The sequence below is a fragment of the Rhodotorula toruloides genome, assembly GCF_000320785.1.
Source record: "Rhodotorula toruloides NP11 unplaced genomic scaffold Scaffold3, whole genome shotgun sequence".
Classification (NCBI taxonomy): Eukaryota; Fungi; Basidiomycota; class Microbotryomycetes; order Sporidiobolales; family Sporidiobolaceae; genus Rhodotorula; species Rhodotorula toruloides.
The window spans coordinates 1,004,055-1,028,910 of NW_015622963.1; the positions used below are offsets into that span (position 1 = coordinate 1,004,055).

General features: G+C 62.5%; 11 protein-coding genes across 11 annotated transcripts; 5 read left to right on the forward strand and 6 right to left on the reverse strand.

Annotated features, from left to right (window-relative positions):
• Positions 1-117: 117 nt before the first annotated feature.
• RHTO_04955 (amidase) lies at positions 118-2,101 on the forward strand (the record flags this gene model as incomplete). The annotated part of the gene is made up of 6 exons (XM_016418618.1): positions 118-354; positions 426-464; positions 553-977; positions 1,036-1,741; positions 1,799-1,925; positions 1,983-2,101. The coding sequence occupies 6 exons, from the start codon at positions 118-120 to the stop codon at positions 2,099-2,101; spliced, it is 1,653 nt and encodes a 550-aa protein (XP_016275894.1).
• Positions 2,102-2,650: 549 nt separating this feature from the next.
• Positions 2,651-4,228, forward strand: RHTO_04956 (glycoside hydrolase family 18 protein; the record flags this gene model as incomplete). The annotated part of the gene is made up of 6 exons (XM_016418619.1): positions 2,651-2,955; positions 3,027-3,116; positions 3,181-3,395; positions 3,453-3,709; positions 3,766-3,935; positions 3,997-4,228. The coding sequence occupies 6 exons, from the start codon at positions 2,651-2,653 to the stop codon at positions 4,226-4,228; spliced, it is 1,269 nt and encodes a 422-aa protein (XP_016275895.1).
• A 348-nt stretch (positions 4,229-4,576) lies between these two features.
• RHTO_04957 (long-chain acyl-CoA synthetase) lies at positions 4,577-7,070 on the reverse strand (the record flags this gene model as incomplete). The annotated part of the gene is made up of 7 exons (XM_016418620.1): positions 4,577-4,742; positions 4,802-4,940; positions 5,001-5,112; positions 5,172-5,515; positions 5,578-5,884; positions 5,940-6,896; positions 6,996-7,070. 7 exons carry the CDS (start codon positions 7,068-7,070, stop codon positions 4,577-4,579), a joined length of 2,100 nt encoding a protein of 699 aa, XP_016275896.1.
• Positions 7,071-7,220: 150 nt separating this feature from the next.
• RHTO_04958 (lipid particle protein) lies at positions 7,221-9,175 on the reverse strand (the record flags this gene model as incomplete). Its single annotated transcript, XM_016418621.1, has 5 exons — positions 7,221-8,004; positions 8,075-8,169; positions 8,243-8,297; positions 8,387-8,791; positions 8,847-9,175. The coding sequence occupies 5 exons, from the start codon at positions 9,173-9,175 to the stop codon at positions 7,221-7,223; spliced, it is 1,668 nt and encodes a 555-aa protein (XP_016275897.1).
• Positions 9,176-9,580: 405 nt separating this feature from the next.
• On the forward strand, positions 9,581-13,106 carry RHTO_04959 (uncharacterized protein; the record flags this gene model as incomplete). Its single annotated transcript, XM_016418622.1, has 7 exons — positions 9,581-9,769; positions 9,885-10,121; positions 10,184-10,742; positions 10,802-11,934; positions 11,997-12,224; positions 12,285-12,713; positions 12,774-13,106. 7 exons carry the CDS (start codon positions 9,581-9,583, stop codon positions 13,104-13,106), a joined length of 3,108 nt encoding a protein of 1,035 aa, XP_016275898.1.
• A 68-nt stretch (positions 13,107-13,174) lies between these two features.
• Positions 13,175-13,765, reverse strand: RHTO_04960 (uncharacterized protein; the record flags this gene model as incomplete). The annotated part of the gene is made up of 3 exons (XM_016418623.1): positions 13,175-13,395; positions 13,454-13,654; positions 13,708-13,765. 3 exons carry the CDS (start codon positions 13,763-13,765, stop codon positions 13,175-13,177), a joined length of 480 nt encoding a protein of 159 aa, XP_016275899.1.
• Positions 13,766-14,813: 1,048 nt separating this feature from the next.
• Positions 14,814-17,359, forward strand: RHTO_04961 (GAF domain containing protein; the record flags this gene model as incomplete). The annotated part of the gene is made up of 5 exons (XM_016418624.1): positions 14,814-15,225; positions 15,298-15,515; positions 15,571-16,211; positions 16,265-16,313; positions 16,376-17,359. The coding sequence occupies 5 exons, from the start codon at positions 14,814-14,816 to the stop codon at positions 17,357-17,359; spliced, it is 2,304 nt and encodes a 767-aa protein (XP_016275900.1).
• A 202-nt stretch (positions 17,360-17,561) lies between these two features.
• RHTO_04962 (prefoldin subunit 5) lies at positions 17,562-18,236 on the reverse strand (the record flags this gene model as incomplete). The annotated part of the gene is made up of 4 exons (XM_016418625.1): positions 17,562-17,744; positions 17,814-17,920; positions 17,987-18,089; positions 18,156-18,236. The coding sequence occupies 4 exons, from the start codon at positions 18,234-18,236 to the stop codon at positions 17,562-17,564; spliced, it is 474 nt and encodes a 157-aa protein (XP_016275901.1).
• A 322-nt stretch (positions 18,237-18,558) lies between these two features.
• RHTO_04963 (uncharacterized protein) lies at positions 18,559-22,525 on the reverse strand (the record flags this gene model as incomplete). Its single annotated transcript, XM_016418626.1, has 5 exons — positions 18,559-19,352; positions 19,408-20,324; positions 20,379-21,108; positions 21,173-22,360; positions 22,507-22,525. 5 exons carry the CDS (start codon positions 22,523-22,525, stop codon positions 18,559-18,561), a joined length of 3,648 nt encoding a protein of 1,215 aa, XP_016275902.1.
• A 298-nt stretch (positions 22,526-22,823) lies between these two features.
• RHTO_04964 (5-formyltetrahydrofolate cyclo-ligase) lies at positions 22,824-23,761 on the forward strand (the record flags this gene model as incomplete). The annotated part of the gene is made up of 5 exons (XM_016418627.1): positions 22,824-22,932; positions 22,994-23,256; positions 23,326-23,344; positions 23,417-23,578; positions 23,652-23,761. 5 exons carry the CDS (start codon positions 22,824-22,826, stop codon positions 23,759-23,761), a joined length of 663 nt encoding a protein of 220 aa, XP_016275903.1.
• A 171-nt stretch (positions 23,762-23,932) lies between these two features.
• Positions 23,933-24,813, reverse strand: RHTO_04965 (protein of unknown function DUF2962; the record flags this gene model as incomplete). The annotated part of the gene is made up of 4 exons (XM_016418628.1): positions 23,933-24,059; positions 24,119-24,233; positions 24,311-24,544; positions 24,639-24,813. 4 exons carry the CDS (start codon positions 24,811-24,813, stop codon positions 23,933-23,935), a joined length of 651 nt encoding a protein of 216 aa, XP_016275904.1.
• Positions 24,814-24,856: the final 43 nt, after the last annotated feature.

Genomic DNA, 24,856 nt, shown 5'->3' on the forward strand with positions numbered 1-24,856 from the left:
CTGGCCCCCCAGCCGCCGGCTGCCGCGTCGAGGAAAGACGAGTGGGGAACGAGGACCCTTCTCCCGCCTCTACACCACACCTGTTCGGTTCCTGCACCCCTGTACACCCTCATCACAATGCCCTCTGTCATCCCCGACTGGCAGCAGACTGCCGCGCATGCCCGAGCAGCCTTCAAAGCCAAGGTCGAGGCGACGGGCTTTGCAGTCCCTGCCGTGTCCCCCAAGCAGCTGAACGTGACGAGCGTCGCGCTCGAAGATGTCCTCAGCAGTGAAGAGATCGCCATAACCGAATCGAGCGTCGGCGAGCTTGTCGCCAAGTTGGCGAAAGGCGACCTTTCCTCGGAGCAGGTCACGGTGGGTCTCGCTCCCACCAATCTCCACTTATCGCTGGACTGACGCTTTGCTATGCTCGAACTGCACTCTAGCGCGCCTTCTGCCACCGCGCCGTTATTGCACACTCGCTTGTGCGTTCCACTCCTTCTCCTCTCCTCCTCATCAGCTGGATGCTTCAACTTGGATTTGATGTAGCTGACAAACGCACTATGCACGCAGACCAACTGCTTGACCGACATCTTCTTCGACCGCGCCATCGAGCGCGCCAAATCCCTCGACGCCGAATTCGCACGCACGGGCAAGCCTTCGGGACCTCTTCACGGCCTCCCCGTCTCGCTCAAGAACCAGATCGATGTCGAGGGAGAAGAAATGAACTTGTGCTACGTCGGCTGGGTCGGCCGTATCGCGAAGAAGAACTCTGCCATGGCGGAGTGCCTTCTCCGGTCCGGGGCGGTCCTCTACTGCTTCACCAACATGCCGCAGGCGCTCATGTCTGGCGAGACTGTCTGCAATCTCCACGGCCGCACAACAAACCCGCACAACCGGGCGCTCGCTGCCGGAGGATCGTCGGGAGGAGAAGGCGCTCTCGTCGCCCTTCACGGTTCGCCCATCGGCGTCGGCAGCGATATTGGCGGAAGCGTGAGGTGCGTCGCAGTCGTCTAGTCCGTATCAAAGCAGTGCTGACGCTCGCCGAACCCGCAGGATCCCGTGCGCCTTCAACAGCCTGTACGGTCTCAGGCCGAGCTTCGAAAGGATGCCGTACGGAGGCTCGACCAACTCGATGGAGGGCTTCACCGTCATCCCTTCAGTGCTCGGCCCGATGTCGTCGTCGCTCGACGGCGTCAAGCTGTTCTTCAAGGCCGTCCTCGACGCCGAGCCATGGCGCCTCGACCCGCTCGCCCTGCACATGCCGTGGAGCGACTCGGCGTACCAGCTTGCCGAGCATGGCGGCGGCCAGAGTCCGCTCTGCTTCGGCTTCATCTCGCACAACGGCATCGCCAAGCCAGACCCGCCTTACCTGCGTGCGCTCGAAACAATGAAGAAGGCGCTTCTCGCGAAAGGCCACAAAGTCATCGACTACACGCCTGTCGACGCCGCCAAGGGCTCGTCAATCTTGACGAGACTCTTCCTCGCCGACGGCGGTGAGGACATCGCGACGCAGTGCGCCACCTCCGGCGAGCCTTTGATGGAGGGCGCCTTCAAAGGCGTCGTCAAGCCTCCCGCAATCTCGACCTACGCTTTCTGGCAGCTCTGCCGCGACAGGCGCGACTACATCGCCGAACAGCTCGCCGCTTGGGAACGCACGAAGGAGCTCACCGGCACTGGTCGCCCCGTCGATGCGCTCATCTCTCCGCCCGCACCTTACCCGAGCTTCCGTCACGGCGACTTGCAGGACATCTTCTACACCGTGCGTCAGACCACGAATCTCAGACGCTTCCTCGCTGACCTCGCTTGCGTTGAGCAGGGCATCTGCAACCTTTGCGACTATCCCGCCGCCGTCTTCCCCGTCACCAAGGTCGACCCGGCTGTCGACGTCAAGGCGGAGCCGTACGACTTTGCGAGCGACTTTGACAAGGTCAACTACGAGCGCTGTGCGTTGCTTCCGTACGAGCGCCCGCAGAATCTCGTGCTAACTCGTACACCTGCAGACGACGCCGAGGTGTACCGAGACGCACCCGTCGCTCTTCAGCTCATCGGCAGGAAGGGCGAGGACGAGGCGGTCATCCGGATGATGGAGATGGCGGTTGAGGCCCTCCAGTCGGCTTGAGTACGCCTGTCTGCCCTACTCTGTACCTCTGCCTGCAGCCCTTGCGTATCCTGCTCCTTCTGTGCATTCCAAAGATGTCGTATCAGTGCTATACTCCGATACAAGTGAGAGGACTTGAACGAAGCGGCGAGACGAGCTGGGGACGAAGCAATGAGGGAGAGGAGTCGCAGAACGCGCAGAACAGTTCGCGCTGCACTCGATCGACGCAAAACCAATGGCATTATTGCGGGCCGGGTTCCGGAATGCGAAGGGCGCGTTCTCGACGCGACCTGCTTGCGCTCGCTCAACTCGACTCTCTCCTTCTCCTCGTCCGTCTCCTTCGCCGTTGTTCGTGCCCTCCGTCAAGCGAGTGCGCTCTCGCCCACAGCCGGCTGCGCCCGACACTCCCACCCCAGTCCCTCGTTTCCGACTTCTCGTGTCCGGCACACCTCGTCGCTCTCGCCAAACAAGCCGTCTACGCGCCGTACACAGCTTCGCCAGCCACGCGGACAGCCGAAGCCTCACCTACTCATCCAAGTGCATACACATCGCACCCCGCGTATCGCCACGATGCTCTCCTTCGCCTCGCTCGCCTCACTCGCGACCCTCCTCCTTCCGGCCGTCTCGGCGTACGGCACAGGCTTCACTGGCCAAAAGGTCGTCTCCGGCTACTTTCCGTCGTACCAGCAGAGCCCCGCCGACGTGCCTTACAACCTCTACACCCACCTCGACTACTTCGTCTTCACCACGACCTCGAGTCCTTCCTCCATCTCGCAAGCCGGGATCAGCGACTCCGTCATCACCGACTTTGTCACACGTGCTCACGCCGCCGGCATCACGACCAGCTACGTCGTCGGCGGATGGACCGGCTCACAGTGCGTCTGTCGAGCCGCACGAAGAACGAGGGCATTTAGCCTTTCAAGGATTGACCGTTCCTCGCTCACAGGTACTTTTCGACGCACGTCTCGACAGCTACGAGCCGCGCAACGTTTGCCCGAACTTTGGTATCGGTCATGCAGCAGTACAACTTTGACGGGTGCGTCGCCTTTGCCCGCCTCTGTAATGGCTTCGCGACTGCTGACAGATCGTCGTTATCGCAGCATCGACATTGACTGGGAGTACCCTGGCCAGCAAGGCGAGGGCGACAACGTCGTCAGCCCGAACGACTCGGCCAACTTCCTGCTCTTCCTCCAGACCCTCCGCAGCGTTGCGGGTGTCAATGCTCGTCTCTCGATCTCGATCAACGTTGCCGGCATGGTCGGCGCGGATGGCAACACGCTCACCGACTTGAGCGGTTTCGCGGCCGTCCTTGACTGTGAATTGATCGCTCTTGAATCTCGCCCGTCTTTTCGCTGATCTTTCTACATCCCAGACGTTACGACCATGTCCTACGACATCACCGGCACCTGGAGCGGCTTCACCGGCATGAACTCGCCCCTCTCTGCAGCTTGCGCGCCGCCAAGCAACCCTCTCAGCATTGCAACTGGGATCAGCTACCTCCAGGGCGCCGGCTTCGCCGCCAACCACATCCTCGTCGGCATGCCCGCCTACTCATACAGCTACTACGTCCAGGGACCGTTGACGCAGCGGACCTGCCCTGACGGCACCAAGTCCTCCTTGTATCAATACGTGCGTCCCACTTCTCGACTTCGTGCGACTCACGACTGATCTCCTTCTTACAACAGGCTACTGTAGGCTCGACCTGCGGCACCTACATTGGCAACGGCCCGCAGTTCCTGTACAGGGACATCTACAACAGCGGCTACTTCACGTCGCAGTCGGGCTACCGGCGCGTCCTCGACCAGTCGTCGCAAACCTGGATCCTCTGGAACCCTGTGACGCTCTCCTTCATCCCGTGCGTCGCTTCGCTTCACGCAGTAAGCGGCGGAACTGATCTTCGCCCTCTCGCTTCGCAGGACCGACTCTCCCGGCACCTACTACTACAAGGCCCGCCAGTTCTTCCAGCGCCGTCTCGCCGGCACCAACATCTTCGACACCTCGGGCGACACGAGCGACGGCAGGCTCGTCCGCGCCATCCGCCAGGGTCTCAAGATCGACCCGACGACGACCGTCCCTACTCTTCGCAAGCGCGAGATCGTCCGCGAGCACCTCGAGCGCAGGCGCCGGTCCGCGGTCCCGACTATCTGAGCGAGCGGCCAGACAAGCCTCGGATAGACAATCTTCGTATTTCTGCATGGCGAGGCGGACTCTTCTCTCGCCCTCCCGCTATACCCTCTTACGCGTCTGCAACCACTGCCAGCGTGACGATGATCTTGTGGCCGTGTCGGAGAGCGCGTGTGACCATGAGGAAGCCGGATGAGGAAGCCGGCCTAGCTCTCTCTCTCTTGCGCCGTCTCGTCGGGACACTGAAGCTGAGACTGGGGAGAACCTTCGTTTCAATACAGACAACGAGCGTGAAACCTGAAAAGGGACAAGGCAATGAATGCAGGATACGGCGCTTGCCCTTCACCAATAACAACACAAGAGACCCCCTCTTCAGAGCTTGGCCCTCGCCTTGCCCTCGGCCTTGGTGTACAACTCGGCGAGCTCGGTTGCGTACGTCTTGGCGATCACGTTGCGCTTCGACTTGAAGGTCGGGGTGAGGCAGTCGGCGGGGAAGGGCTCGACTCGGAGGTGAAGCGAGTCTTCGATGCGCTCGAAGCTGTGGAAGCACGCCGTCAGTGGCTTCGACCTCGACGATGTCAGGAAAGGGAGACGCACCCGAGCAATCGCGCATCCCGGGCGTACTTGGCGAGCGTCTGCGCGACAGCCAAGACGACCTTGTCGTCCTTTGCCGCCTCCGCAAGACCGGCGAGGTCTGCCGGCTCGAGGTGCTTGCCGAGCGCCTTCGAAGCGATGGCTGTGGGACATATACCATTATCAAAGAGCGTATAAGGGGGAGAGCAGATGGCAGACGCACGAGCGAACTGGACGGGGTCGACGTTGACGATCGCGACGAGGTGGTCGCGGAGACCGTCGCCGTGGACGTACATTTGGGCGACGAGCGGGCACAAGAGGTAGACGTTCTCGATCTGCGAGGATGTGCATCAGCAAGCTGGCGCGTGAGGTAAGGAAGAGAGCGGCGACGGACCTTCTCAACGGCGACGTATTCTCCCTGACTGAGCTTGACGAGGTTCTTGACCCGGTCGATGATCCTCAGCCGTCCAAGCTGGTCGATCGACCCAACATCGCCCGAGTGCAACCAGCCGTCCTCATCAATCAACTCGCGCGTCTTCTCCGGGTCCTTGTAGTAGCCGGGAATGATGTTGGCGCCCTTCATGCAGATCTCGCCGCGCGGGTAGGGCTGGTCGGTCGAGAGGTAGCCCATCTCGGGTACGTCGACGAGCTTCATCTGCACACCGGCGAGGGGAGGGCCGACAGCACCCGCCGACCAGATGTCCGAGTTGTAGCAACGGTTCGTGCAGCCCGACGTCTCTGCGGGCATCGAGTGCGTCAGTACCGCCTCGAGAGCATGATGAAGAACGCGCGCCACGCACCGGTCTGACCGTAACCCTCGGTGACCTCGCAGCAGAACGAGACGCGAAGGAAGTCGAGCACGTCGGGGTTGATCGGCGCAGACCCCGTGCTCAAGTTCTCGACGCGTCCGCCCATGAGCTGCTTGACCTTGTTGAAGAGGATGCGGTCCCAGATGGCGTGGGTCGCCTGGCCCGTCGTGCGGAGGTTGTGGATCTTGTCGGCAAAGGCCTTGCGAGCCAGAGCGCCCTTGAGACCGGGCGCATCGACCGTCTGTGTCTTGATGCCTTGGTAGACGCGGTTGAGGACGCGAGGGACGGAGCAGACGAACTGTGCGGGCGAGAAGCGTTAGCTAGAGCGGAAAAAGGAGGCCGGGCGCACGCACAGTGGGCTTGGCGATCTGGAAGTCCTCGAGGAGGCGGAGGTTGTCGCCGCACGAGTAGGCGATAGCGGCACCGGTAGCGAGCGCAATGTTCTCGACAAAGTACTCGTACACGTGCGAGAGCGGGAGGTACGACATGACGACCGAGTTTTCGCGGATCGCATGCCCGTGTTCGGACGAGGCGGTGACGGCAGCGATGTTGCTCTGGAGGAGGATGGCGCCCTTGGGGTTCCCGGTCGTGCCGCTCGTGTAGCAGATGTTGGCGATCATGTCGGGAGTGGGCGGGCGGTGCGGCGCGAGGTTGGCCTGTCCGAGCTGCTCGAGCTCGTCGAGGTCGAGGACGCGGATACCGAGCGACTCGCCCCAGGTCTTCATGGCCTGGGCAGGCTGGATGCCCGGGCGAGTGCCCTTGGCCGCGATGGACGCCCAGCTGTCGAGGCTGACGATGGCCTTGACGGAGGGGATGCGCTTCCCGAGCTTGAGCAAGTCGGGGATGTGGTACGGGTTGGCAAAGACGACGCGAGTCTCGGCGTGGTTTACGATGTACTCGACGGCCTCGGGACCAAAGATGTCGTACAGCGAGACGATCGTGAGCGAGTAGGCGGCGCACGCTTGGTTGACGTACTGCCACTCGGGGCGGTTCAAGGACCAGATGCCGACCTTCCACTGGACGTCGTTCTCATCGGGGAAGAGCTCGCGGCGGAGGACCTGGAGGCCAGATCCGACGCGGGTCCGGTGTCCGTCGACGCTCTCGTACGACTCGTACGTGAGCTGTCGGGCCCAGTCGTTGATGGACGGGTCCCACTCGCGCTTGCCGAGGCAGTCATTCTGGGCGCGGATCGAGAGGCCGAGGTTGAAGCTCTGGTAGACGTCCTTGGGGAAGGTGCGGTTGACCCACTCGGGGAACTGGGCGTTGACGTAGACGGCTGTGCTTCCCTGCTTCTGGCTGTTGGGAAGAGGCTATACGTGGGCACGTCAGGCAACGGTCAGCGTGCGATGCGGCGCGAGGCGGGCCCGGGGTGAGGTGGGGCACGAGGAGAAGAACGAGCGAGGACGCACGACAGCCTGGGGCCGCTTCACGTCGTGGTCCAGTGGCAGTTCGACTGGGAAGGGGTTCGTAGCAGCAGCAGCCATCGTGAGCGTGAGTGAGCGAGGAGGAGAGCGAGGAAGAGGCGGAGGGCGAGAGGTGGAGCGTCGGCCGGCTCACCAACAGACGCCGAGTCTCACCTTTTATTCACCCTTACAACTACTCACAAAGCCTTCTAATGACACCTCTAGTGCTGCCTACACAAGGAACTGCCTCGCCCACCAATCCACCACCTTGCGCCCCTCGCGATGCATAGCCAAGTTCGGGTCCCTCCTTACAATCGCACCATGCGCGTTGCGCGCGTGCGGGAGGTAGACGAGGTGTTTGTTCAGGCCGGGGAGGGCGTTGAGGTTGTTTAGCTGGAAGAGCTGTGAAGAGGAGAGGATTGGGTCGGTCGAGTAGTGCGCTGCGTCGGCGGGTAAGGGACGGACGAGGGGCGTGTCGGATCCGGCGGGAGAGGCAGACGATGTAGGCGACGGTGATCGCGCTGGAGTCGACGCGAGCGAAGGCGGCGACACCGGTCTGGCAAGGACAGGCGTCTCCTCACCTCCTACCCTCCCAAACCCCCTTTGGGGTCCCTCTCCCCTCTCCTCCTCCACCTGCTGCAACCCCTCGACATACTCCGGATTATCCACCCCGACCTGCTCCACAACCTCCACCATCCCGACCCCAACCCTCCTCAACATCCCCTCCCTCCCCTCTCCCAACTTCTTCCTCGCATCCCTGATCCTCCTCCTCGATTCGCGGCCTTGGAGAGCGAAACGGGAGATTAGGTACAATACTGAGAGGGGGAGAGCGAGAGGGAGGAAGGCGATGATGGCGAGCGAGACGGGGCGGGAGAAGGGATAGGAGGTGGGGCGGAGGAGGAAGGGGAGGCGCAGGCGGAAGCGGCGCTTTGACGGCGTTGGAGTATCAGAGGAGGCAGCAGGAACGGGAATGGTGCGGTATGAGGAGATGATGGGCGCGTCGGGTTCGAGGGTGCTGCGTTTGTTCAGCCTCTTCGTCAGTCCGAGTCCCCTCGGTGGCTTCGAGTCGAAGAGTGGGGACGTACATCTCCAAACCTCCTTCCCGAATATCAGGCTGCGTATCCGGGTCGTCTCCTCTTGCATCCGCAAGCTTCTTCGCCTTGGCGCGTGCCAGTCCGAACTGCCGTCCGCGAAAGGGCGAGTCAGTCAGTCAGCTGAGAGAAGGGCGAGTAGAGGGAAGGAAGTGGACGCACCGGATCGTGCGCTTCGATACCGCCTGTCGGGAAGGGGACGGTACGGTCGTTCACACTGTGCGTCAAGATCCGGGTCACACAGCTCGTCAGCCCGTCAGGCTCGGCGGAACAACAAGCAGCCAACCACATCCAAGGGCGACGCACGTATTCGCAAACACGTCAATCTTCTCAAACTTTGCGAGCGCCTTGTAGAAATTGTACCTCGGGTCCGCGAGGACCTTGAGCAGCGGTTCCGCCTCTTCCCTCCCTTTCACGACAGGCAAGTACTTGCTCAACCCCTTGCGGTCCTTGACTCCATCGTCTTTGCCCGAGTTGAACCGCGCAGGGAGGAACCTGTCCCTCTCGTACAACTGGTTCCCCGTGCGCGAGAGCAATCGCGAGCCGAGGAATCGGAAGGTGCGGGACCAGAAGGACTTGTATTGAGGGATTCCGAGGGCGGGACTGGCGAAGGTTGTGAAGTTTACGGGGCGGACGGTGGAGAAGAATGAGGGGGTGCGCGAGTCGAGAAGGCCGAGGACGTAGCGGGCTACGAGGCCGCCGAGCGAGTAGCTGTGCGCAGAATGTGAGTGGGAGAGTCTAGGGAAGAGGAGGCAGCGCGACGCACCCGACGATAGAGAAGCGCTCGACTTTGCCGCCGTCCTCCTCGATCCGCTGTACCTCGGCATCGATTTCCTCGACCACCCTGTCCGCACACACGTCGATCCCGTCATACGTATGCGCAAAGGACTCTGCGTTCGTCCGTGGCGCAAGGACAACCACCTCGACTTTCTTCTCTGCCGCTCGAGTGGGCGAGGAATCCCTCGCGCGAGACTTTGGAGCGGATGGACGAGCAGCGTGCCGTGTGATAGAGTCGACTACGTAGGCGATGTGGGTTGGTGAGCCCCAGAGGCCGTGGAGGACGGTGACGAGGTGGACGGGTCGGGGGGCGAGCATCGCGGATCGAGGCCGCGTGAGATGCGGGTGCAGTGAGATCGGGAGCAGGTAGTATGAAGTAGGAAGCAGGATCAGGATCAAGAGGGAGAGATGAGCGAGGGTGGAGGCTGCCGACGAGCTGACGAGCGAGCGAGCGCCGGAGTCCGAGGTGAGCGAGCGGGGCGGTGCAGGCGTGCGAGCGTGCAGGCGAGCTCGAGTGAGAGAGAGAGTGTGTGTTGAGCTGGTCGAGTGTAGAGCGTGTCCAGCCAGTGTGCAAGCAGGGAGATTGTCCAGCACAGCGAAGAGTGAGAGCGAGAGGAAGCGGAGTGCGAAGTCGCGCTTGGACGAGCAGCCTCATCAGCTCGACGCAGCTCACCACCTCGCACACGCTGCACCACGCTCATTCAGGGGTCACCAGTACCCGCCATGAGCAACGCCAACTCGGCCATCGACGACTACCTCGTCGCGTCCTTCCCGCTCCCCACCACCGCCTCCTCATCGCAACCACTCCACCCCGCCGCACTCGATGTCACCGCCGTGCAGTACACAAAGCACCCCAGGCAGGACTCGCGACTGGCAGTGGCGACACCGGGCGTAGGCGTATCGGTCTACGACGTGAGTCCCGCTTCTCGTGCGCCTGGTCTCGAGGGATCCGGTTCGCTGCTTCAGGCCGCGGATCGCTCGTCGAACTGGTTGAGAGCTAGAAGCTGACGACAGTTTCATCACACAGCTCGCCGACCAAACTCCCCTCTCATCAATCACCGTCGGCCCCTCGTTCGCACCCACAACCGCCGCCATCGCCCGCTCGACGCCCTCAACCTCGTCGCAGTCCATCCGCGTCAAGAGCGCACGGAGAACCTGGGTTGGAATAGAGACGCCAGAGGGCAAGGGCGAGATCTGGTGTTGGCATGAAGAGGAGCGGAAGGAGGGCAGTACGGAGGGCGATGCGGGAAAGGCGGTTTGGCCGGTGCGCACACGCTCATTAAGCTTCTTGACTGCTTTAGGCGTGCTCACCCCGATTACGCGCAGATCTCGGAAGCCCTCGCCGCCCTCTCAGCGCCCCGAACGCTCACCTCGCACATCGTTTTCCTCTCGGCTTCCGGCGCACTCGCCCTCGCTCCCGCAGACGACCTGACCTCCCTCGCCTCCCTTCCCGCGCCCTCTTCCCCCACTCCCCTCACTCGTCAGACGCTCCGTCTGATCCCCGTTTCGCCCACCTCAGCCCCCGACTTCCTCCCTCCCGCACTTGTCGCCTCCCTCCCAGCCGGCACTAAATCCCACCTCGCCCTCATCGTTCGTGCCCGCGCGTCCGCCGCAGAAAAGTCTCCCTCCTCCTCGCTTGTCGAGATCGGCAAGAAGAAGTTCAAAAAGACTCCTCGACCTTCTTCTTCTGCTGTCATTGACGCGGCGGATGCGACGTCGACTGCGCCCGTGTCGGAGGTGAGTGAGGTCGAGATCGTGTTGATTGATGCGCAGGTTAGCGTGCCGGATGAGTTTGAGCCCAGGTTGGGATTGGTGAGTCTGGGGAAGGTCGAGGTCAAGGGCAGGCAGGTCGTTGTGAGCGACGATGGGTTTGTCACAGCTTTGAGTGAGTCCGCGTGTGTTATCTCCTTTCGCCACAGGGAGCTGACGACTCGACGTGCGCAGGTTCGGACGGCGTTCTCTCCTCCTTCCGCCTCTCGATCCCGCCCTCTTTCGTCATCGATACCTACTCCTCGCTCTTCTTCCCTCCCGAGCCTCCCTCCTTCCCCACTCCCACCCTCTCACCCATCAAATCCCTCACCCTCTCCTCCTCCGCGCTGATCCCCTCGCGCGCCTCCCTCCTCGCCCTTCACGCATCTTTCATCGCCCTCGCCGCTCCCCGCCCTTCCTCATCCGATTCTTCCGCCCCAATCGTCTCCATCACCTTCTGGGACGCCCGGTTCGGCTCGGTCATAGCAACGACGGACCTCTCAGTCCCCTCAGCCGTCTCGACCTCGCTCTCTTCGCTCTCGGTCTCCCTCTCCCTACCTAACAAACACACCGCAATCGTCACTCTCTCGCCCTCCTCCTCCTCCGCTTCGGGCTCAGGCAGCCGCACAGCACTCTTCGCACTCCCCCTCACGCCCTTGCCCGCCCAGTCGGTCCTCGCAGCAGTAGTCGGCAAACATTCACTCACTTCGCGCTTCCTCGCAAGCCCTCCTAGCTCGGAGTCGGTACTCGCAAGAGCTGAGAGGGCGGAGCCGATGAGGAGTTTGGCCAAGACGGGGGAGAAGAAGCTCGTCTTGGTTGAGGCGGGACGGAAGGCGCGCGAAGCGGTTCTGGAGCGCTTGGAGCGTGTTCTCGCGCCAGTGAAGGAGCAGGCGAGCGCGGTGGAGCAGGAGAAGGCTGTGCGCGAGGCAGAAGAGGTGTGGGAGCGGTGGTTGGAAGACGAGAAGGACCGGTTGTGGGAGTACAACAAGGACAAGGTGCGAGTCGCGATGGAGAAGGAGAAGGAGCGGCGGGTCAAGGCGATTGTCGAAGGCGAGCAAGGGGACGAGGAAGTCACGCGGTACAAGAAGGCCAAGAAGCGGATTGAGCGCGCGTTGGTCGACGCTGGTGCGGCTGTTCGCCCCGGAGCTGGAGCGGAAGCGGAGGGCAAGAAGAGTTGGAAGGACGTCACGGCGGCTAGGATCAAGGGCGTCAATGACAGGTACAGGTACATGTACCACCGCGAGCGGAACAAGATGGAGGAGGAGATGGGCAAGACGGTCAAGGAGTTTGATTGGGACGAGGCCGTCAACAAGGTCGAGCGGTATGAGGTGCGTCTGCACTTTGCGAGACTGTCTGCGAGTTCGAGATTGACGAGTCAACGCGCACGCAGCCCTCGCTCCCCTCGTCGTTCATCACCGCCCTCCTCCGCCTCTCATTCCCCGTCCCGCTCGACGCGCCCTCAACCGACCTCGTCATCGCCACCGGTGCACCGGCCGCTACTGCAAAGGCCTGGCGTCACCCGACCAAGATCGTCGGCTATCTCCTCAAGCGCGAGTTGGTCGGCGAGAACCAGATCGAGGGCGGCGTGACGCGGTTCCTTGCGCGTGCTGGAGACTGGGTGCGTTGCGGACGTCCCTCGTCAGATCGTGAAGACGTACTGACGCTTTTTGCTGGGCAGCCGAACATCCTCATTGCGCTCGAGACGATTCCCGATATCCCCGAGTCGACGACCGTCTCGCTGCTCGTCACGGTCGTTCGCAACGCTCAGGCGTCGTCAGCCGACTCGATGGACGTCGAAGACGCATCATCCACCCTCCCCGCACCCGTCCCTTCCCTTGCGACATTCCTCCGCTCCTTCCTGAAGTCGCCCTACACGCCCTCGGTCCTCCGCTCCGCCCTGCAAAAGCAGCTCTCGGCGGTCGAAGCCGTTCCCATCCTCGAGCAGTGCGACAAGTGGCTCGCGGTGTGGCTCAAGTCCGCGCAAGCGGCGGACGAGGACGAGGAGACGCTCAAGAAGCGCAAGGGCAAGGGAAGCAAGGCGGTTCAGGTCGACTTGTTCAAGCTTATTGTGCCTGGCGAGGAGGAGCAGTTGCCCTCGCTCGAGGAGGTGCGTCCCTGCTGCTCACCCCCTCTCGTCGGCAAGGAGGCTAACTTCGCGTTCGTGCAGATCGTACCTTTCGTCCAAGCGATTCTCGACGCGCACTTCGTCACCCTCCTCCTCCAGCGCCAAGCGCACCGTCTCCTCCGCCGCCTCGCGCAGCACATCTCGCTTCACACCGCCCTTGTGAACGATCTCTCGTCTCTACTCGGCGCCCTCTCGATCTATTCGCGCAAGAAGGACGACCAGCGTCGTGCAGCGCTCGAGGAGGCGTCGGCGGCGGCTGCGGAGAAGCGGAAGGACGGCGTGAGGAAGTTTGGCGAGACGATGGAACGGAGGATCAAGGCGCAGGAGAAGCACGCGGAGGTTGGCGCGTATGCTGTCGAGGAGTTCTTCCTCTAGTCCTCGGCAATAGCATACTCGCATTCATGTCCAGCCGTGTCGTCGAGTCTTCTTGCGTGCGAGACGATCTACCGCGCCTTCCTCGCTTCTTCGTCCGCTCGTCTCCGCGCCGCCGCCCGCGCCTGCAGCTCGAGGTCCACTGCGTTCCCGTCTCCAAAGCCCACGCTCAGACCCATCAGGACGCCGGCGACGAGGTTGACGCCACCGAAGAGGGCGACGAGCGAAGTGCCGTGAGGGGTGTTCTTGCACACCCAGAATGAAAGGAGCGCGAGGGCGAGTCGGCCCGACGCTAGGAGGCATGAGTGAATCAGCAGGGCGATCTGCATCGACAGGGAAGCTGGACTCACTGGAGTTGCGCTTCATCTTCTCGTCTTTCGTGTAGACCGCCCAGAAGTAGAGATAGCCCATACCGAGCAACAGCAGTCCCGCTAGCGCAAGCGCATCATCCCCGCCTTTGTGCGCCTTCAAGCTTGTCTGCTCCTCGATCAAGCGAGTCGCCGGCGAGAGTTGGGCGATGAAGGCGGATGGGGAGGTGCAGAGGGAATATCCTGCGAGAGCACGGCGTGAGCGGGTAGCAGCGGGTCGTGACGGGATGACGCACCTGAGTAGATGCATCCCGCGCCGTACAACAGCATCTGAAGGCCCGAGAACGCCGGCATGGTGAATGCGAGAGGGAGAGTTGGAGGTTGGCTCTTCCCGTCCGCCTCGCTCAGCCGGTCTGCGCTGAACTGGATGATGGCGTCTTCGCTCGCTGCTAAAGGGCGTACAGCTCTGCTGCGCCCGCCAGTCCGCTTGACGAGTTGCACTCGACCCTCCACAACTTCATCAAACAACTGTTGTTCGCCTCGCAGCAGCCTTCGTAGGCCCGCATGACAGGGCGGAACGGCTCGAAAAAGCGACAGAACGCTACTGGCTGAGGTCCGTCAGCGCAGAACGCGAGCGTGGCGAGCCAGGTCGCCCTCCTCCTCGCCCATCCTCCTATGACGCATCTCGCCGCTTGTTCCTTCCTCCGCCTCTTCAGCTCTCGAGACACCTCAAATACGCTGCCCGATACGGTACCGGCGAATTGCCGCCGCAGAGAGATCTGCCAGACTAGCGGCGGCGACGTCTCACCTCACTTCACCACGCCCGGACGGCTTCCAGCGAACGCTTCTTCTCCTCTTCCTTCTCTTCCACCTGCTCACTCCATCGAATGCTGCGTCGACCGTTCCCTACCGTCCGGCCTTCACTGTAGCGGGCGGACTGGAAACGGATGTCGAGCTAGGCAATCCCCCTCGCCTTGGTACAGGTCGAGTCGAGCGCGACGCGGCCGCTACAGCTCTGCTCCTTGCGGGGACCTCGGGCTATCAAGGAGGTGCAGTCCAGGCGCCGCAACCTCGCCAACCCCTGGCAACCTCGCTCGACGCGTCCGCGGCCGTCCAAGGCGCTTCGACGCGCCTCATCACATCTTCTCGCGCCCCCTGGGAGTCGTTGAGCCCGCGTGGCCTCATTACCGAAGCCGCTTGTACTCTGAGCCACCCTGCGATTGCTCAAGGGATGCGCTCGTGGGCCAATCGGCGCCCTTGAACGGGCGGTCTTCCCCGGCCTTTCGCAGGCCTGGTCGACCGTCTTCCCGCAATCCCACGCCGCCGGACACCCTTCTCGCAACCTTTTCCTCTGCACATCTCTCGGTCTCGTCGCTTGCACCCAGACGCGGCCCTCTGCCTCATGCTTGCTTCGCCGCCCAGCGTCGTCCCTCTTCCTTCGTCCCCATCCGCCGCTAGCGCGTCTCTACCCATCTCTTCAGCCCAAGCGAGCACCTCCGCCCTTTTCAGGGATCCTCGCGTCGGCTACACCCCGCCCGTCCCAGACCCAGCGCTCGCGCTTCTACAGACTACTCCGCCGACAACGCCTGCCGTCCAGTTCGCCCCGTCGGCTAGCACAGTCAGCCTAGCGTCCTCGACCAGCGCCTCGCTTTCCGGACGACCCAAGCAGACTGCACCACCCGTCGGAACCCCTCACTTCCTCTTCCAGACGACTCCCATGGCAACTCGACGACCCAAGACGGCAGACTCGGCGAGGGTGAAGAAGGATGGGCCGCTGAAGAAGGCACTGGGAGGATTCTTTGGCATCGCATCAGGTCCGCTCTACGGTTCCAGGGACGACGTCGCTGCGCATATCAAGGCCGCTGAACACCGTTCGGCCATAGCAGCTTCGACCAGTTCGTTCCAGACGTCGCAAACGAGTCGCTCAGTCGAAACGGCCAAGGCCCCGACTGTCGACCCGCTCACTCGGCGAATGAAGGCGCTGGACATGGCTCGCGAAGGCGGGCGCAGGGCGGTCGCATACATCAGGCGGAAACTCAACTCCAAGACTCCGGCTGAGGAGCTGCCAAAGACATGGAAGGAGTACGAGCATCTCTACGCCACCGTGCGTCGTCTCAGGTGTTCTCCAGCCGCTACGCTTGCTGATCTTGGAGAGACAGAACGCGATCGACATCGAAGACCCGCCTGTGCCGCCTGAGCGCGAAGCTCCCCAAGGCGCCGAGCCGACGGTCTACCAGCAGCGCTTCTTCCCGGCTCCTATGCCTGCATACGAAGCTCTGCGCCAGAACGTCATTAACCGCCTCGATCTCTTCGGCACGAAGGCGAAGGCGGCGAACGCCAGTCAGACGACGCTCGACATTGCGACTCGCGCAGAGTCCGCACCGATGGCACCGTCCGCGAGCGCAACGAGCGCCGTTTCGCGCAACAGCTACCTCACGACGAGCGAAGCGCCCTCCTCACGCCGCAACTCGACTGGGGCATTTTCCACGATGTCGACTGCCACTTCCGCGACGTCTGCCCCTCCAACTCCCGGCACTCCCGCCGATCCTGCAACCGATGTCGTCGAGTCGCTCGAAAACCACCCCATCTTCCGCTCCATCATCGCCCGTTGCCGCGAGGTGCTCAATGCCGAAGTCGGCCTCTTGACCATTCTCGACGAAGGCTCGCAACTCTTCCTCGCGTCCGGCGGTTTGCCTGACGGTGTCGGCGACTCTTTACCGAGGAGCGCGAGCTTCTGCGGTCACACGATCCTAAACGAGGACCGCGGCATGGTTGTGTTGAACGCGGTCGACGACTGGAGGTGCGTTGTCTCCCGTCTCCCCTCTTTTCCGTCGTGCTGAACAGCGGTCGCAGGTTCGCGAACAACATGATCACAACGCACCTCGGCGCTCGCTTCTACGCCGTGAGTCGCTTGTGCAGCGTTCCTTTCCTCCTTTCTCCGCTAATGACGCCTTTCCCTGCCAGGGCGTCCCTGTCACCGTTCCGACCGACGACCCGACTCAGCCGACCGTCCCGATCGGCTCGCTCTGCATCCTCGACACAAAGCCGCGCGACGAGTTCTCCGAGGCTCAGCGACGAGTCCTCCGCGACCTCGCCAAGCAGGCGTCGAACGCTATCGAGGCGTGGTGGAACGAGCGCCTCGCGGCCAAGATGGAGCGTCTGCAAGGCGCCTTCGTCGCGGGCTCTACAGCGCGAGTGACGAAGCCTGCCATCCTTCCTCCGCCCGGACTGGCCGCGCTGAGCCAGAGTCCCCGACCGTCCTCCGCTAGCGGCTTCTCCACAAGGTCATCGACTTCTCTGCGTCAACCCAAGCCGTCCGTGCACCCCCCAGCCGCATCTCTGCCGGCGACTCCTCCCGCCTCGATCCGCCAAGGAGAAGTGCGCGGGCACGGCAGGAAGGACTCCGATATCGACTCGACGACGTCGTCGGTACCAGCCAGCGAGATTGTCGCTCCTAGGCGACCTTCCGCCCTTTCGCTCGCCGTGACGACCGAGGACCCCATCTCCGCCTTGCCGCGCGAAGTGCAGAAGACATTCGACACCGCGACCAAGATGCTCGCCAAGTCGCTCGAGCTCGAGCTCGTCTACCTCGCCGCGCTCGACATCGCGCTGGCTTCGTCGACGGACCCTTCGGCATCGCCTCTACGCATCCTCTCCTCACACGGCCTTCCTCACCCTCCACCCTCCTTCGATCCGGCGCTGCACCTGAAGGCCCTCCGTGCGCCCGAAGGCGGCTTGATCTACAAGAACCCGCGCTACTCGCCATCTGCGGCCGCCAGCTATGCATCCGGCATCATGCTCCCCGTCCTAGAGGTGCGAAGGGTCGGCTTCGTCCTCTGCGCCTACAGCCGGAACGGCGAGCGCGAGTTCACTCAGCGCGACCTCGCCTTTACCGTCAAGTTCGCGCAAGCGCTTGAGACGTCGTGCATCAAGGCGAGTCGGTACTAAAGCGAGTTCCACGACTCGCCTCCCCTGCGTCTTCCTTTCTCCCGCAACATTCCTGTGCATCATCTCTCTTGTTGTTGGGCTGGTGGAAGTATGGTTCTGTACGTCTGTAGCTCTCACAGCGCCGCTAGTGCGGCTCGCAAACGAAGGATTGGGTATCATTGTTGCGATGCAAGGTTGTCCTCCGCACCTTTGCCTCTTCTGCTCAGTCGTCCTTCGTTCCGCCTGCCGCTTGCGCCTGTTGCTGCTGCGCCATCTTCACTCGCATCATCTCGCCGCACGCCGTAAAGTTGTCCTGCTTCTTCTCGATCTGCTGCTGGAGGGTCGCAAGGTTCGACTTGAGCGCCAGGACCTTAGCGTTGTAGAGTGCCTTGGCCTGCTTCGTTTCCTGCAAAGCGGACGGCGTCAGCTCAGATCGGTCGGAAGGGGGGAAGGTGAGGAGAGTGCGCAGACCCACCTTCTCGACGAAATAGCCTGTCCCGATGTCCACCAGCACGTTCTCGGGATCCGCTATCCGCCCAGGGACGTAGAGCGAGCCCGTCAGAGGAATCAGCACCTTCTTGTCTGCGAGACAGCAAGGCGAAGGCGCGGTCAGCGGAGGTCGAGGAAGAGGTCGTGGCTCAGACTCGCCCTTGTTGTCCGGCTTGATGCTGTCGAGCGAATCCATACATGCCATGAACTTGCTCTGCGCCGCCTTCAGGTCGCCAAACGCCGCCGTAAGATGCTTCAGCTCCTGAGTGATGAAGATGCTGTGTCAGCGTGAAGGCCACGATGAGGGTTGCGGATTGTTCAGACGCGCCTGTTCAAGCTGTGATCGGACCTGACCAATCTGCTCTAGCGTCAAGTCCTGCAGCGAGACAGTACCGGGCGGAGCGCTCATGGCGATCAGGACAGAGGGGAGCGAAGTTGGGCGAGCTAGACGAGTGGGCGAAAGCTAGGGCAATGGAGCTCCTGCTCGAGCTCGGAATGCGCAAACGAGGAGGACGGAGGCGAGAGATGGAAGGGTGAGAAGCAAGTGAGAAGTGTCGACGAAGAGGCTAGAGTACGGTATACGGTTCTTTCTCAAGCCGAGCAGTACGCGAGACAGTCGAACGAAAGCGACGATGCAGGAAGTACAGGCGCGCGAAGCGCGGGAATAGGATGCGGGTTCGGAGGTAGTGTCTGTTCAAGATGCAAGCGAGGGGTACCTTCGCTTCGTCCGCCTAACGCCTCGACGCCTCGTCGTGTAGAAAGACGCTGATGGCTAAAACATCGTCGCCCGAGGCTTTGGCGAGCGCCTTGACGAGATCCGCCCTGGCCGCCTGCGGGAGGATGTCCTGCAGCCTTTCGAGCTTCTCCTCGTCGACCTCGTCCGGAGCGAGAGTTGCCAGCTCGGGAGCTCCCGCTCTTGCACCGAGCAGCGTCGGTACGGATGTAGACGCTGAGAGCGCCGGTGTCATGGCAGCGCCACCGAAGCTAAAGGAGTTTCGGGAAGCGTTCGCCGAGTTGGGCTTTGGGGATGAGGTCGGCGACGACATCCGCGAGTCGAGCGACGCTCGAGACGTCTGACTGGGCATCCGTGGGCCGGACAGCACGGATCGCAGGTTGACGCCGTTGCCGGACGTGAGAGCTGTGTTTGTCGAGGAGAGGAGTTGGACGGGGCCCGAGATGGTGGACCTGAAAGATGACGAGCTCGTGGACGATTGGCCATGCGAAGTGCCGTGTTCGCGCTTCGACGCTCGCCGACCGAGAGAACCCCGGCCAAAGCCCGAGAAAAACGACTTTCCTGCGCTACTCGTCGTCGTGCCGAGACTGCTGTAACTCGCACTCTTCGGCGACATGAGATTGAGCACGCCGGGATACGGCGTCGACGATGGAACCATCTCCTTCGGGTTGAAGTGGTTGGGCGAGATCTCCCGGGCGCGGTAGCCGTCTCCACGAGGTGCGAAGGTTGCGTTCGAAGCATCTTGACGGGCTGTGCGCCTGTTCCGAGCAGGCGAGCCGGCCACGAGCGGGGCTGTCGTGCGAAGCGTCAGTTTAGGTGCGGTTGAAGTGAAAGCAAGTAGACACACATCGGCCGATCGCAGTTCGCACATCCCTCGTCGAGGCGATCCAGTCATCCAGCCGACTCTTCTCCTTCGCCAACTCGTTGATCTTCTCGGCGTAGATCCTCGCTCGTTCACCTGCTGTGCGAGCTCGACGAAGCTCGCCAGCGATCTGGACGGCAGGCGGCAAAGGTCGGCGCCGGTGGAGTGGCGGGAAGGAAGGCTCGTAGCGAGATGGCGGGGAGTACAACGTGGAACGTTGTCGCAGAACGGAGGTGTCAGAGGGTCGCTTCGTGTAGGACGGCGGAGGTACAGGCGGAGATCGTTCGGGAGAAATGGGTGTTTCGGCGGTTCGGGCGAAGTCTGGCTGGACCAGCGGAAGTAGCGGGCTTGCTGGGCGAGCCTCGAAAGGAAGGGCCGGCAGCGCAGGCGAGTCGCCGGTAGCAGTCTGAGCCGGCACAGCGACAGAGTCCTTCGCCGCTGTCGGTTCCGCCTCCTCTCCCGCGCTTCCTTCGCCCGCCGAGCCGCTCGCACTTGCAGCCGCTGCTGCTTTCGCCCTCTTCAGATCGGCGATGAACGCGGCCGCGCGGGCCTTGGCATCACCGCGCGGCGTGCTGGGGCTGGCTCTGCTGGGAGAGGCGGAAGTCGCAGGCGACGCTGCATGTGCAGAAATCGGGACGGCGGTCACGGCGGCGACGAGGTCGAGCGGGCGGAGAGAAGGCTTCTGACTGGCGGACGGAGGGCTCGCTGCATCGCTTGACGTGACATCGCTCGTCGACGAGCCTTGCGCCACCTTGGGCGAGGCGCCTTCTCGCAGGTTTGGCGAGGCACGGGGCGGACCGGCCGGCGAGGCGTGATCAGTCCCAGTCGACGGATAAGAGGCGTAGAAGCTTTCGCGAGCGTAAGCGTCGGCAAAGTCTGAGACCGAGTAGGGGACAGAGAACCTGGTCGAATAGTGTGAGCGGACGTCCGGCATGACACGGCAAGGAGGAGCGCACCGCTTGGACCATTCGTCTGGCGTTCCTCCGCTGCCGACGAGAGGCGAGCCATTCTTGCTCGTCGACGGAGTAACCTTTCCCTTGCCCTCCTGCTCTTTCGACCGCACCGAGTCAACGCTCTCGCCGCGCTTGTGCCCGCCATTGACGAGAGAGAAGCGTCGCGTCACGAGTGTACTAGCTCGTCGCGCAGACTTCTCGGGAATCGAAGGCGCAGGGCCTGAAGGAACGCGTCGCACGGGACCGGGGCTGGCTGTCGCGGACGGAGTGATCGCTGGCGGACTGACATCGGAATCCCCGGTCGGAGACGTGGACGATGTGCGCGACTTTGCTACGTCGAGGGATGTTGCGGAGTCGGTGGTCGACGAGGCTTCGGCTGCTACTGAACTGGCCGAAGTCTCCTGCTCCGTCGTACCCGCCTCTGCCGCCGTAGGCTTCGAAACGCTTTGAGACGTCGCGATAGGTGGCTCGGCACTGACGTCAGATCGAGCGCTGGCCATGCTGAGGTTACTCGGCTGTCGTCTTGGAGGTCGAGGCGGTTGCGGTCCGAGACTTCGCGAAGATGCGCGGGACGAGGGACGATTCGAAGGTGGAGCTGCTGGAGCAAGGAGGGAGGTCGAAGGTGCAGGAGGGACAGCGGAAGTGGGTGAGGCTGAGAAGACGGATGTCGCAGGAGAAGCGGGGAGGGCGGTATCGAGCGCGACGGCGGGAATGGCGGCAGCGCGAGCCCGTGCTGGGGTGGACGAAGAGCCTGTCAGCGGTGCTTTAAAGGTGGGACAGAAGAAGGGGCGACTCACCAGCCGTTCCATTCGGTCCTGCGACAATCTCGAGTTGCAGCAAGCTCGGCTTCTTCTCCAACGGCACAGGCGGAGGATTGTCCTCGTCGCCGTCGTTCCCATGCTTCGCTTTTGCCACCCCTTCCGCGCCTTGCGCTGCGCTCGTCTCCGCCGCCGAATTTTCTCCACCAGCACCCGGTAAAGGCGGCAGCGGCCGGCTCGCCGGCGAGACGGACGCCGCTTCGGTCATCCACAGATCTGGAGGAGCCGTAGCTTGGCTCTGCATCAGACTTGGACTGCGACTCGACCCGCCGTACGCGGCTGCCCAGTCGAATTCGCTCAGTGGGCGAGACTCGCGGACGCCGGGCTCGTCGGGTGCCGACTGCACGACTGGAGTTGATGCATTCGGAGCGAGGGGAGGCGAGACGAATCTGGCGAACATGAGGCCGGACGAGTCCGGATTCGAAGTCGACAATTCGGGCTGGTTAGTCCAGGATGTCGCCCAGGTGTTGTCATCGGATGAGACGGATGACGAGTCGTCGGCTCCGCTCGAGTGGCCGGAGTCGGAATAGGCTGGCTGGAGGAAGGATGAGGAGGAAGCCGTGGGCGTGCGAGGCGCGGATTGGGCATGAAAGGAGGACGAGGACGAGTAGGTGTGGAGGGTCGAAGAGCCGCGTGGGAGGAGAGTAGGAGGCGTATGAAGCGGTTTCGACGAGGGCGAGGCGGACGATGTCGAGGAAGAGAGGGTAGACGAAGGGAATGTCGCTGTGCGAGGCGTGTGGTTCGAGCCAGATGTCGTGCTCGACATGGACGTCGACGTAGACACAGTTCGCTGTCGTGGCGTAGTGCCTATGCGAGGCGTCTTGCCGTTCGCGTCGGTAGCCGCGAGTCCTGGCGGAGTCTGCGGCCGCTCAAGCTGCCGGGCCGCATCCGAGCTTCGCCTCCGAGCATACAGCCCCGTTCCCGCTTCTGCGCTTCCCCGCCTCGCTGCTGCTGCCGAGAACCCTCTCGCCTCTTCCCCTGCCAGCTCTTCCGCCTCATCCGTTCCGCGCAGCGCGGTGACAGATCCAGCGCGCGAGCGGAATCCGACGTCGGAGGATCGATCAGAGATACTTTGCGCAGAAGAGCGGCGGATGTAGAGGGTTGAGACGGAGGATGAGGCTGTAGGGACAGTTCCGGGCGGAGGAGAAGGCGGTACGGACGATGAGGCTGCAACACCAGCTGGAGGTCAGCGATCGCTTCGGGCGTTCTGCGGGAGCTCTGAGCCTCGAGCTAAGAAGCTTGAGATGCGACTATTCCTCTCGCCTCGAAGCAGCCCGCCCAACAACCGGAGTGGGAGAAAGAGCGCAACGAACCCGAGTCTCCGCTCGCCATTCTCGCTCTTCCGGTTCGCCAGGCCTGCGAGTCTGAGAACGCTGGGTACGCCATTCCACCTGCCGCTGTCCGCGCCTGCCCGTCCGCCGTAAAGGGGTTGTGCTCCTGGAGAGGGGCCGGCCGTGTCGTGAGGCGGCGGCGACGTCGGAAGAAGCGCAGTTGCCGACGGTGTCCGTGTAGGCCTCCCTTGAGAGTACTGCCGTGTCCAGCAAGGCAGCAAGCGCCGTTTAAAGCAATCCAAGCAAGGCGTCCTTGCCGAAGAGTGGGGAGTTCTGCTCTTTGTGCGTGCCACGACACGATGGCGACGTTGACGAGCGGGACAGCTGTGCAGCAGGCCAAGAAGCAGCTCAGGAAGCACGTCCAGCAACGGCTCAAGCAGCTGCCACCCGCGACCGTCCTCGCAGAATGTGCGTCCCCTCTTCTCGCGGCGAGAACAGCATTGACATCGCGCTTGTTGCATGCGCGCAGCCCAGGCAGTGCTCGACAGACTCTTCGCATCGCCATACTACACCGCCGCCCAATCCATCTCGTGCTATGTCTCGACACCGTCTGGCGAAGTCCAGACAGACTCGCTCATCCTCCGCGCGCTCGACGAGGGCAAGCGCATCTACATCCCTTACTGCCCCATAAACGACAAGACCAAGATGCTCATGCTGCGGTTGCGGGACAAGAGCCACTTCGAGGGGCTGAAGGAGAACCGCTGGGGAATTCGCGAGCTGGATCCGAGCGAGGTGCGTCGGAAGCGGCTTCCTGTCCAGCGTTTGTCCGTTCTGGAGCTGGAGATTGACGCAATCTCGCAGGTCGATGGCCTAGAAGACGGTTCGCTCTCTGTTCTTTCGATTCTTTCACCCGAAACCGCAGTTCTGACCTTCTCTTCCACCTTGCACACAGCCGCACACCCTCCTTCACCCGGACTCGACTTGATTGTCGTCCCCGGTCTCGCCTTTGACCCGTACCGACGACGGCTAGGGCACGGCCGCGGATATTACGATCGCTACATCACCCAGTGTCTGGATTATCCGCAGAGGTTCAGCAAGAAGGCGCCTCCGACAGGTGCATCTCCCTTCCCTCGGGTTGTTGTACAGGGGCGAGAATCTGGGGGACTGACGAGACCTCGGCCGGACAGTTGCGCTCGCTCTGAAGGCTCAGCTGGTGCAGGACGGCGAGGAGATTCCAACGAATGAATGGGACCGCCTGCCGGATGTCCTCATCACACCAGATGGGCTGTACAAGTAGCGCAGGCACTGCATGAGCGAGCAGCCAGCGCAATAGAGCGTCTTTATCCCAGTCTTTTTCCATCGTTCAGAAGAGCCGCAATGCAGGATGGAATAGCAACACAACAAGGAGAGATGCGAGGAAAACCTGAGCAGAGACCAAGTGAAAGGGATGCGCAATGGAGGTCGTCGACTATGCCGCCTCCTCGACGTCGCCCATCTCGACCTCACCCTCGCCCTCCTGCCACGTCTCTCGTGCGCCCTTCTGCGCAACGACGACAACGTTCGGCTCGTCCTTGAAGAGCCGAATCAGTCGGATGCTGCATTTACGAAAAGACATGAGCGGAGAAAGGAAAGGTGTGGGAAAGCGCGAACGTACCGCCCGAGGTACGAAGGGTCGCCTCCCTTCGTGTTCTTGCCCTCCTTCGCCGGCGCAGGCTTGATCCACTGTCGGCAGATGACGACGTTCTCCGCCAATGTCAAGTCAGGGAGGACTGCGATAGAAGGACGGGAAGAACGAAGTCAGCGACCGGCCCGTTTCGCCTGACGCACATCTCGACACCTGACGCACCGAAACCGGTCTTGTACTCGCTCTCCTCTTCCTCGCGCAGCTTCTCCAGCTCCGTCTCGCGCTTCCCCTTGCCCTCGCCTTTCCGCCAACTCCGCCCCTCCCTCTCGTGCTTCAACTCGACAAGTTCCGCCTCATTCCGGTTCAAGTAGTCGTTCAAGATCTGGTGCAAGTCGGGGAGGGAGACGGAAGTCGCATCTGAGGGGAGGGCGTGGACGAAGTAGAGGTGTCGGTCCACTGAGGAGGCGAAAGTGGGCGGTGTCAGCTCGCCGACCTTCCGTAAGTGGCTGATGGCTAGCTCAAGCAGCCCTAGAAAGGCGTCTGGACTCACTCTCGTGCACCTCTGCGACCCTCCTGACCTTGGCGTCGTGCTCGAGCTTCTTCGCCCGCAGCTCGACCCGCTGAAGCTGCTTCGCCCTCCGCGAGTTGGGGTGCACCTGGCCCGACGCAACCTTGGTCTTCTTGCCCTGGACGGCCTTGAGCGTCTTCACCCGGTTGTTCGGCATCGCTGCGAGGTGTGTGGTGTGGCTCAACCTGCGAGCTTCATCA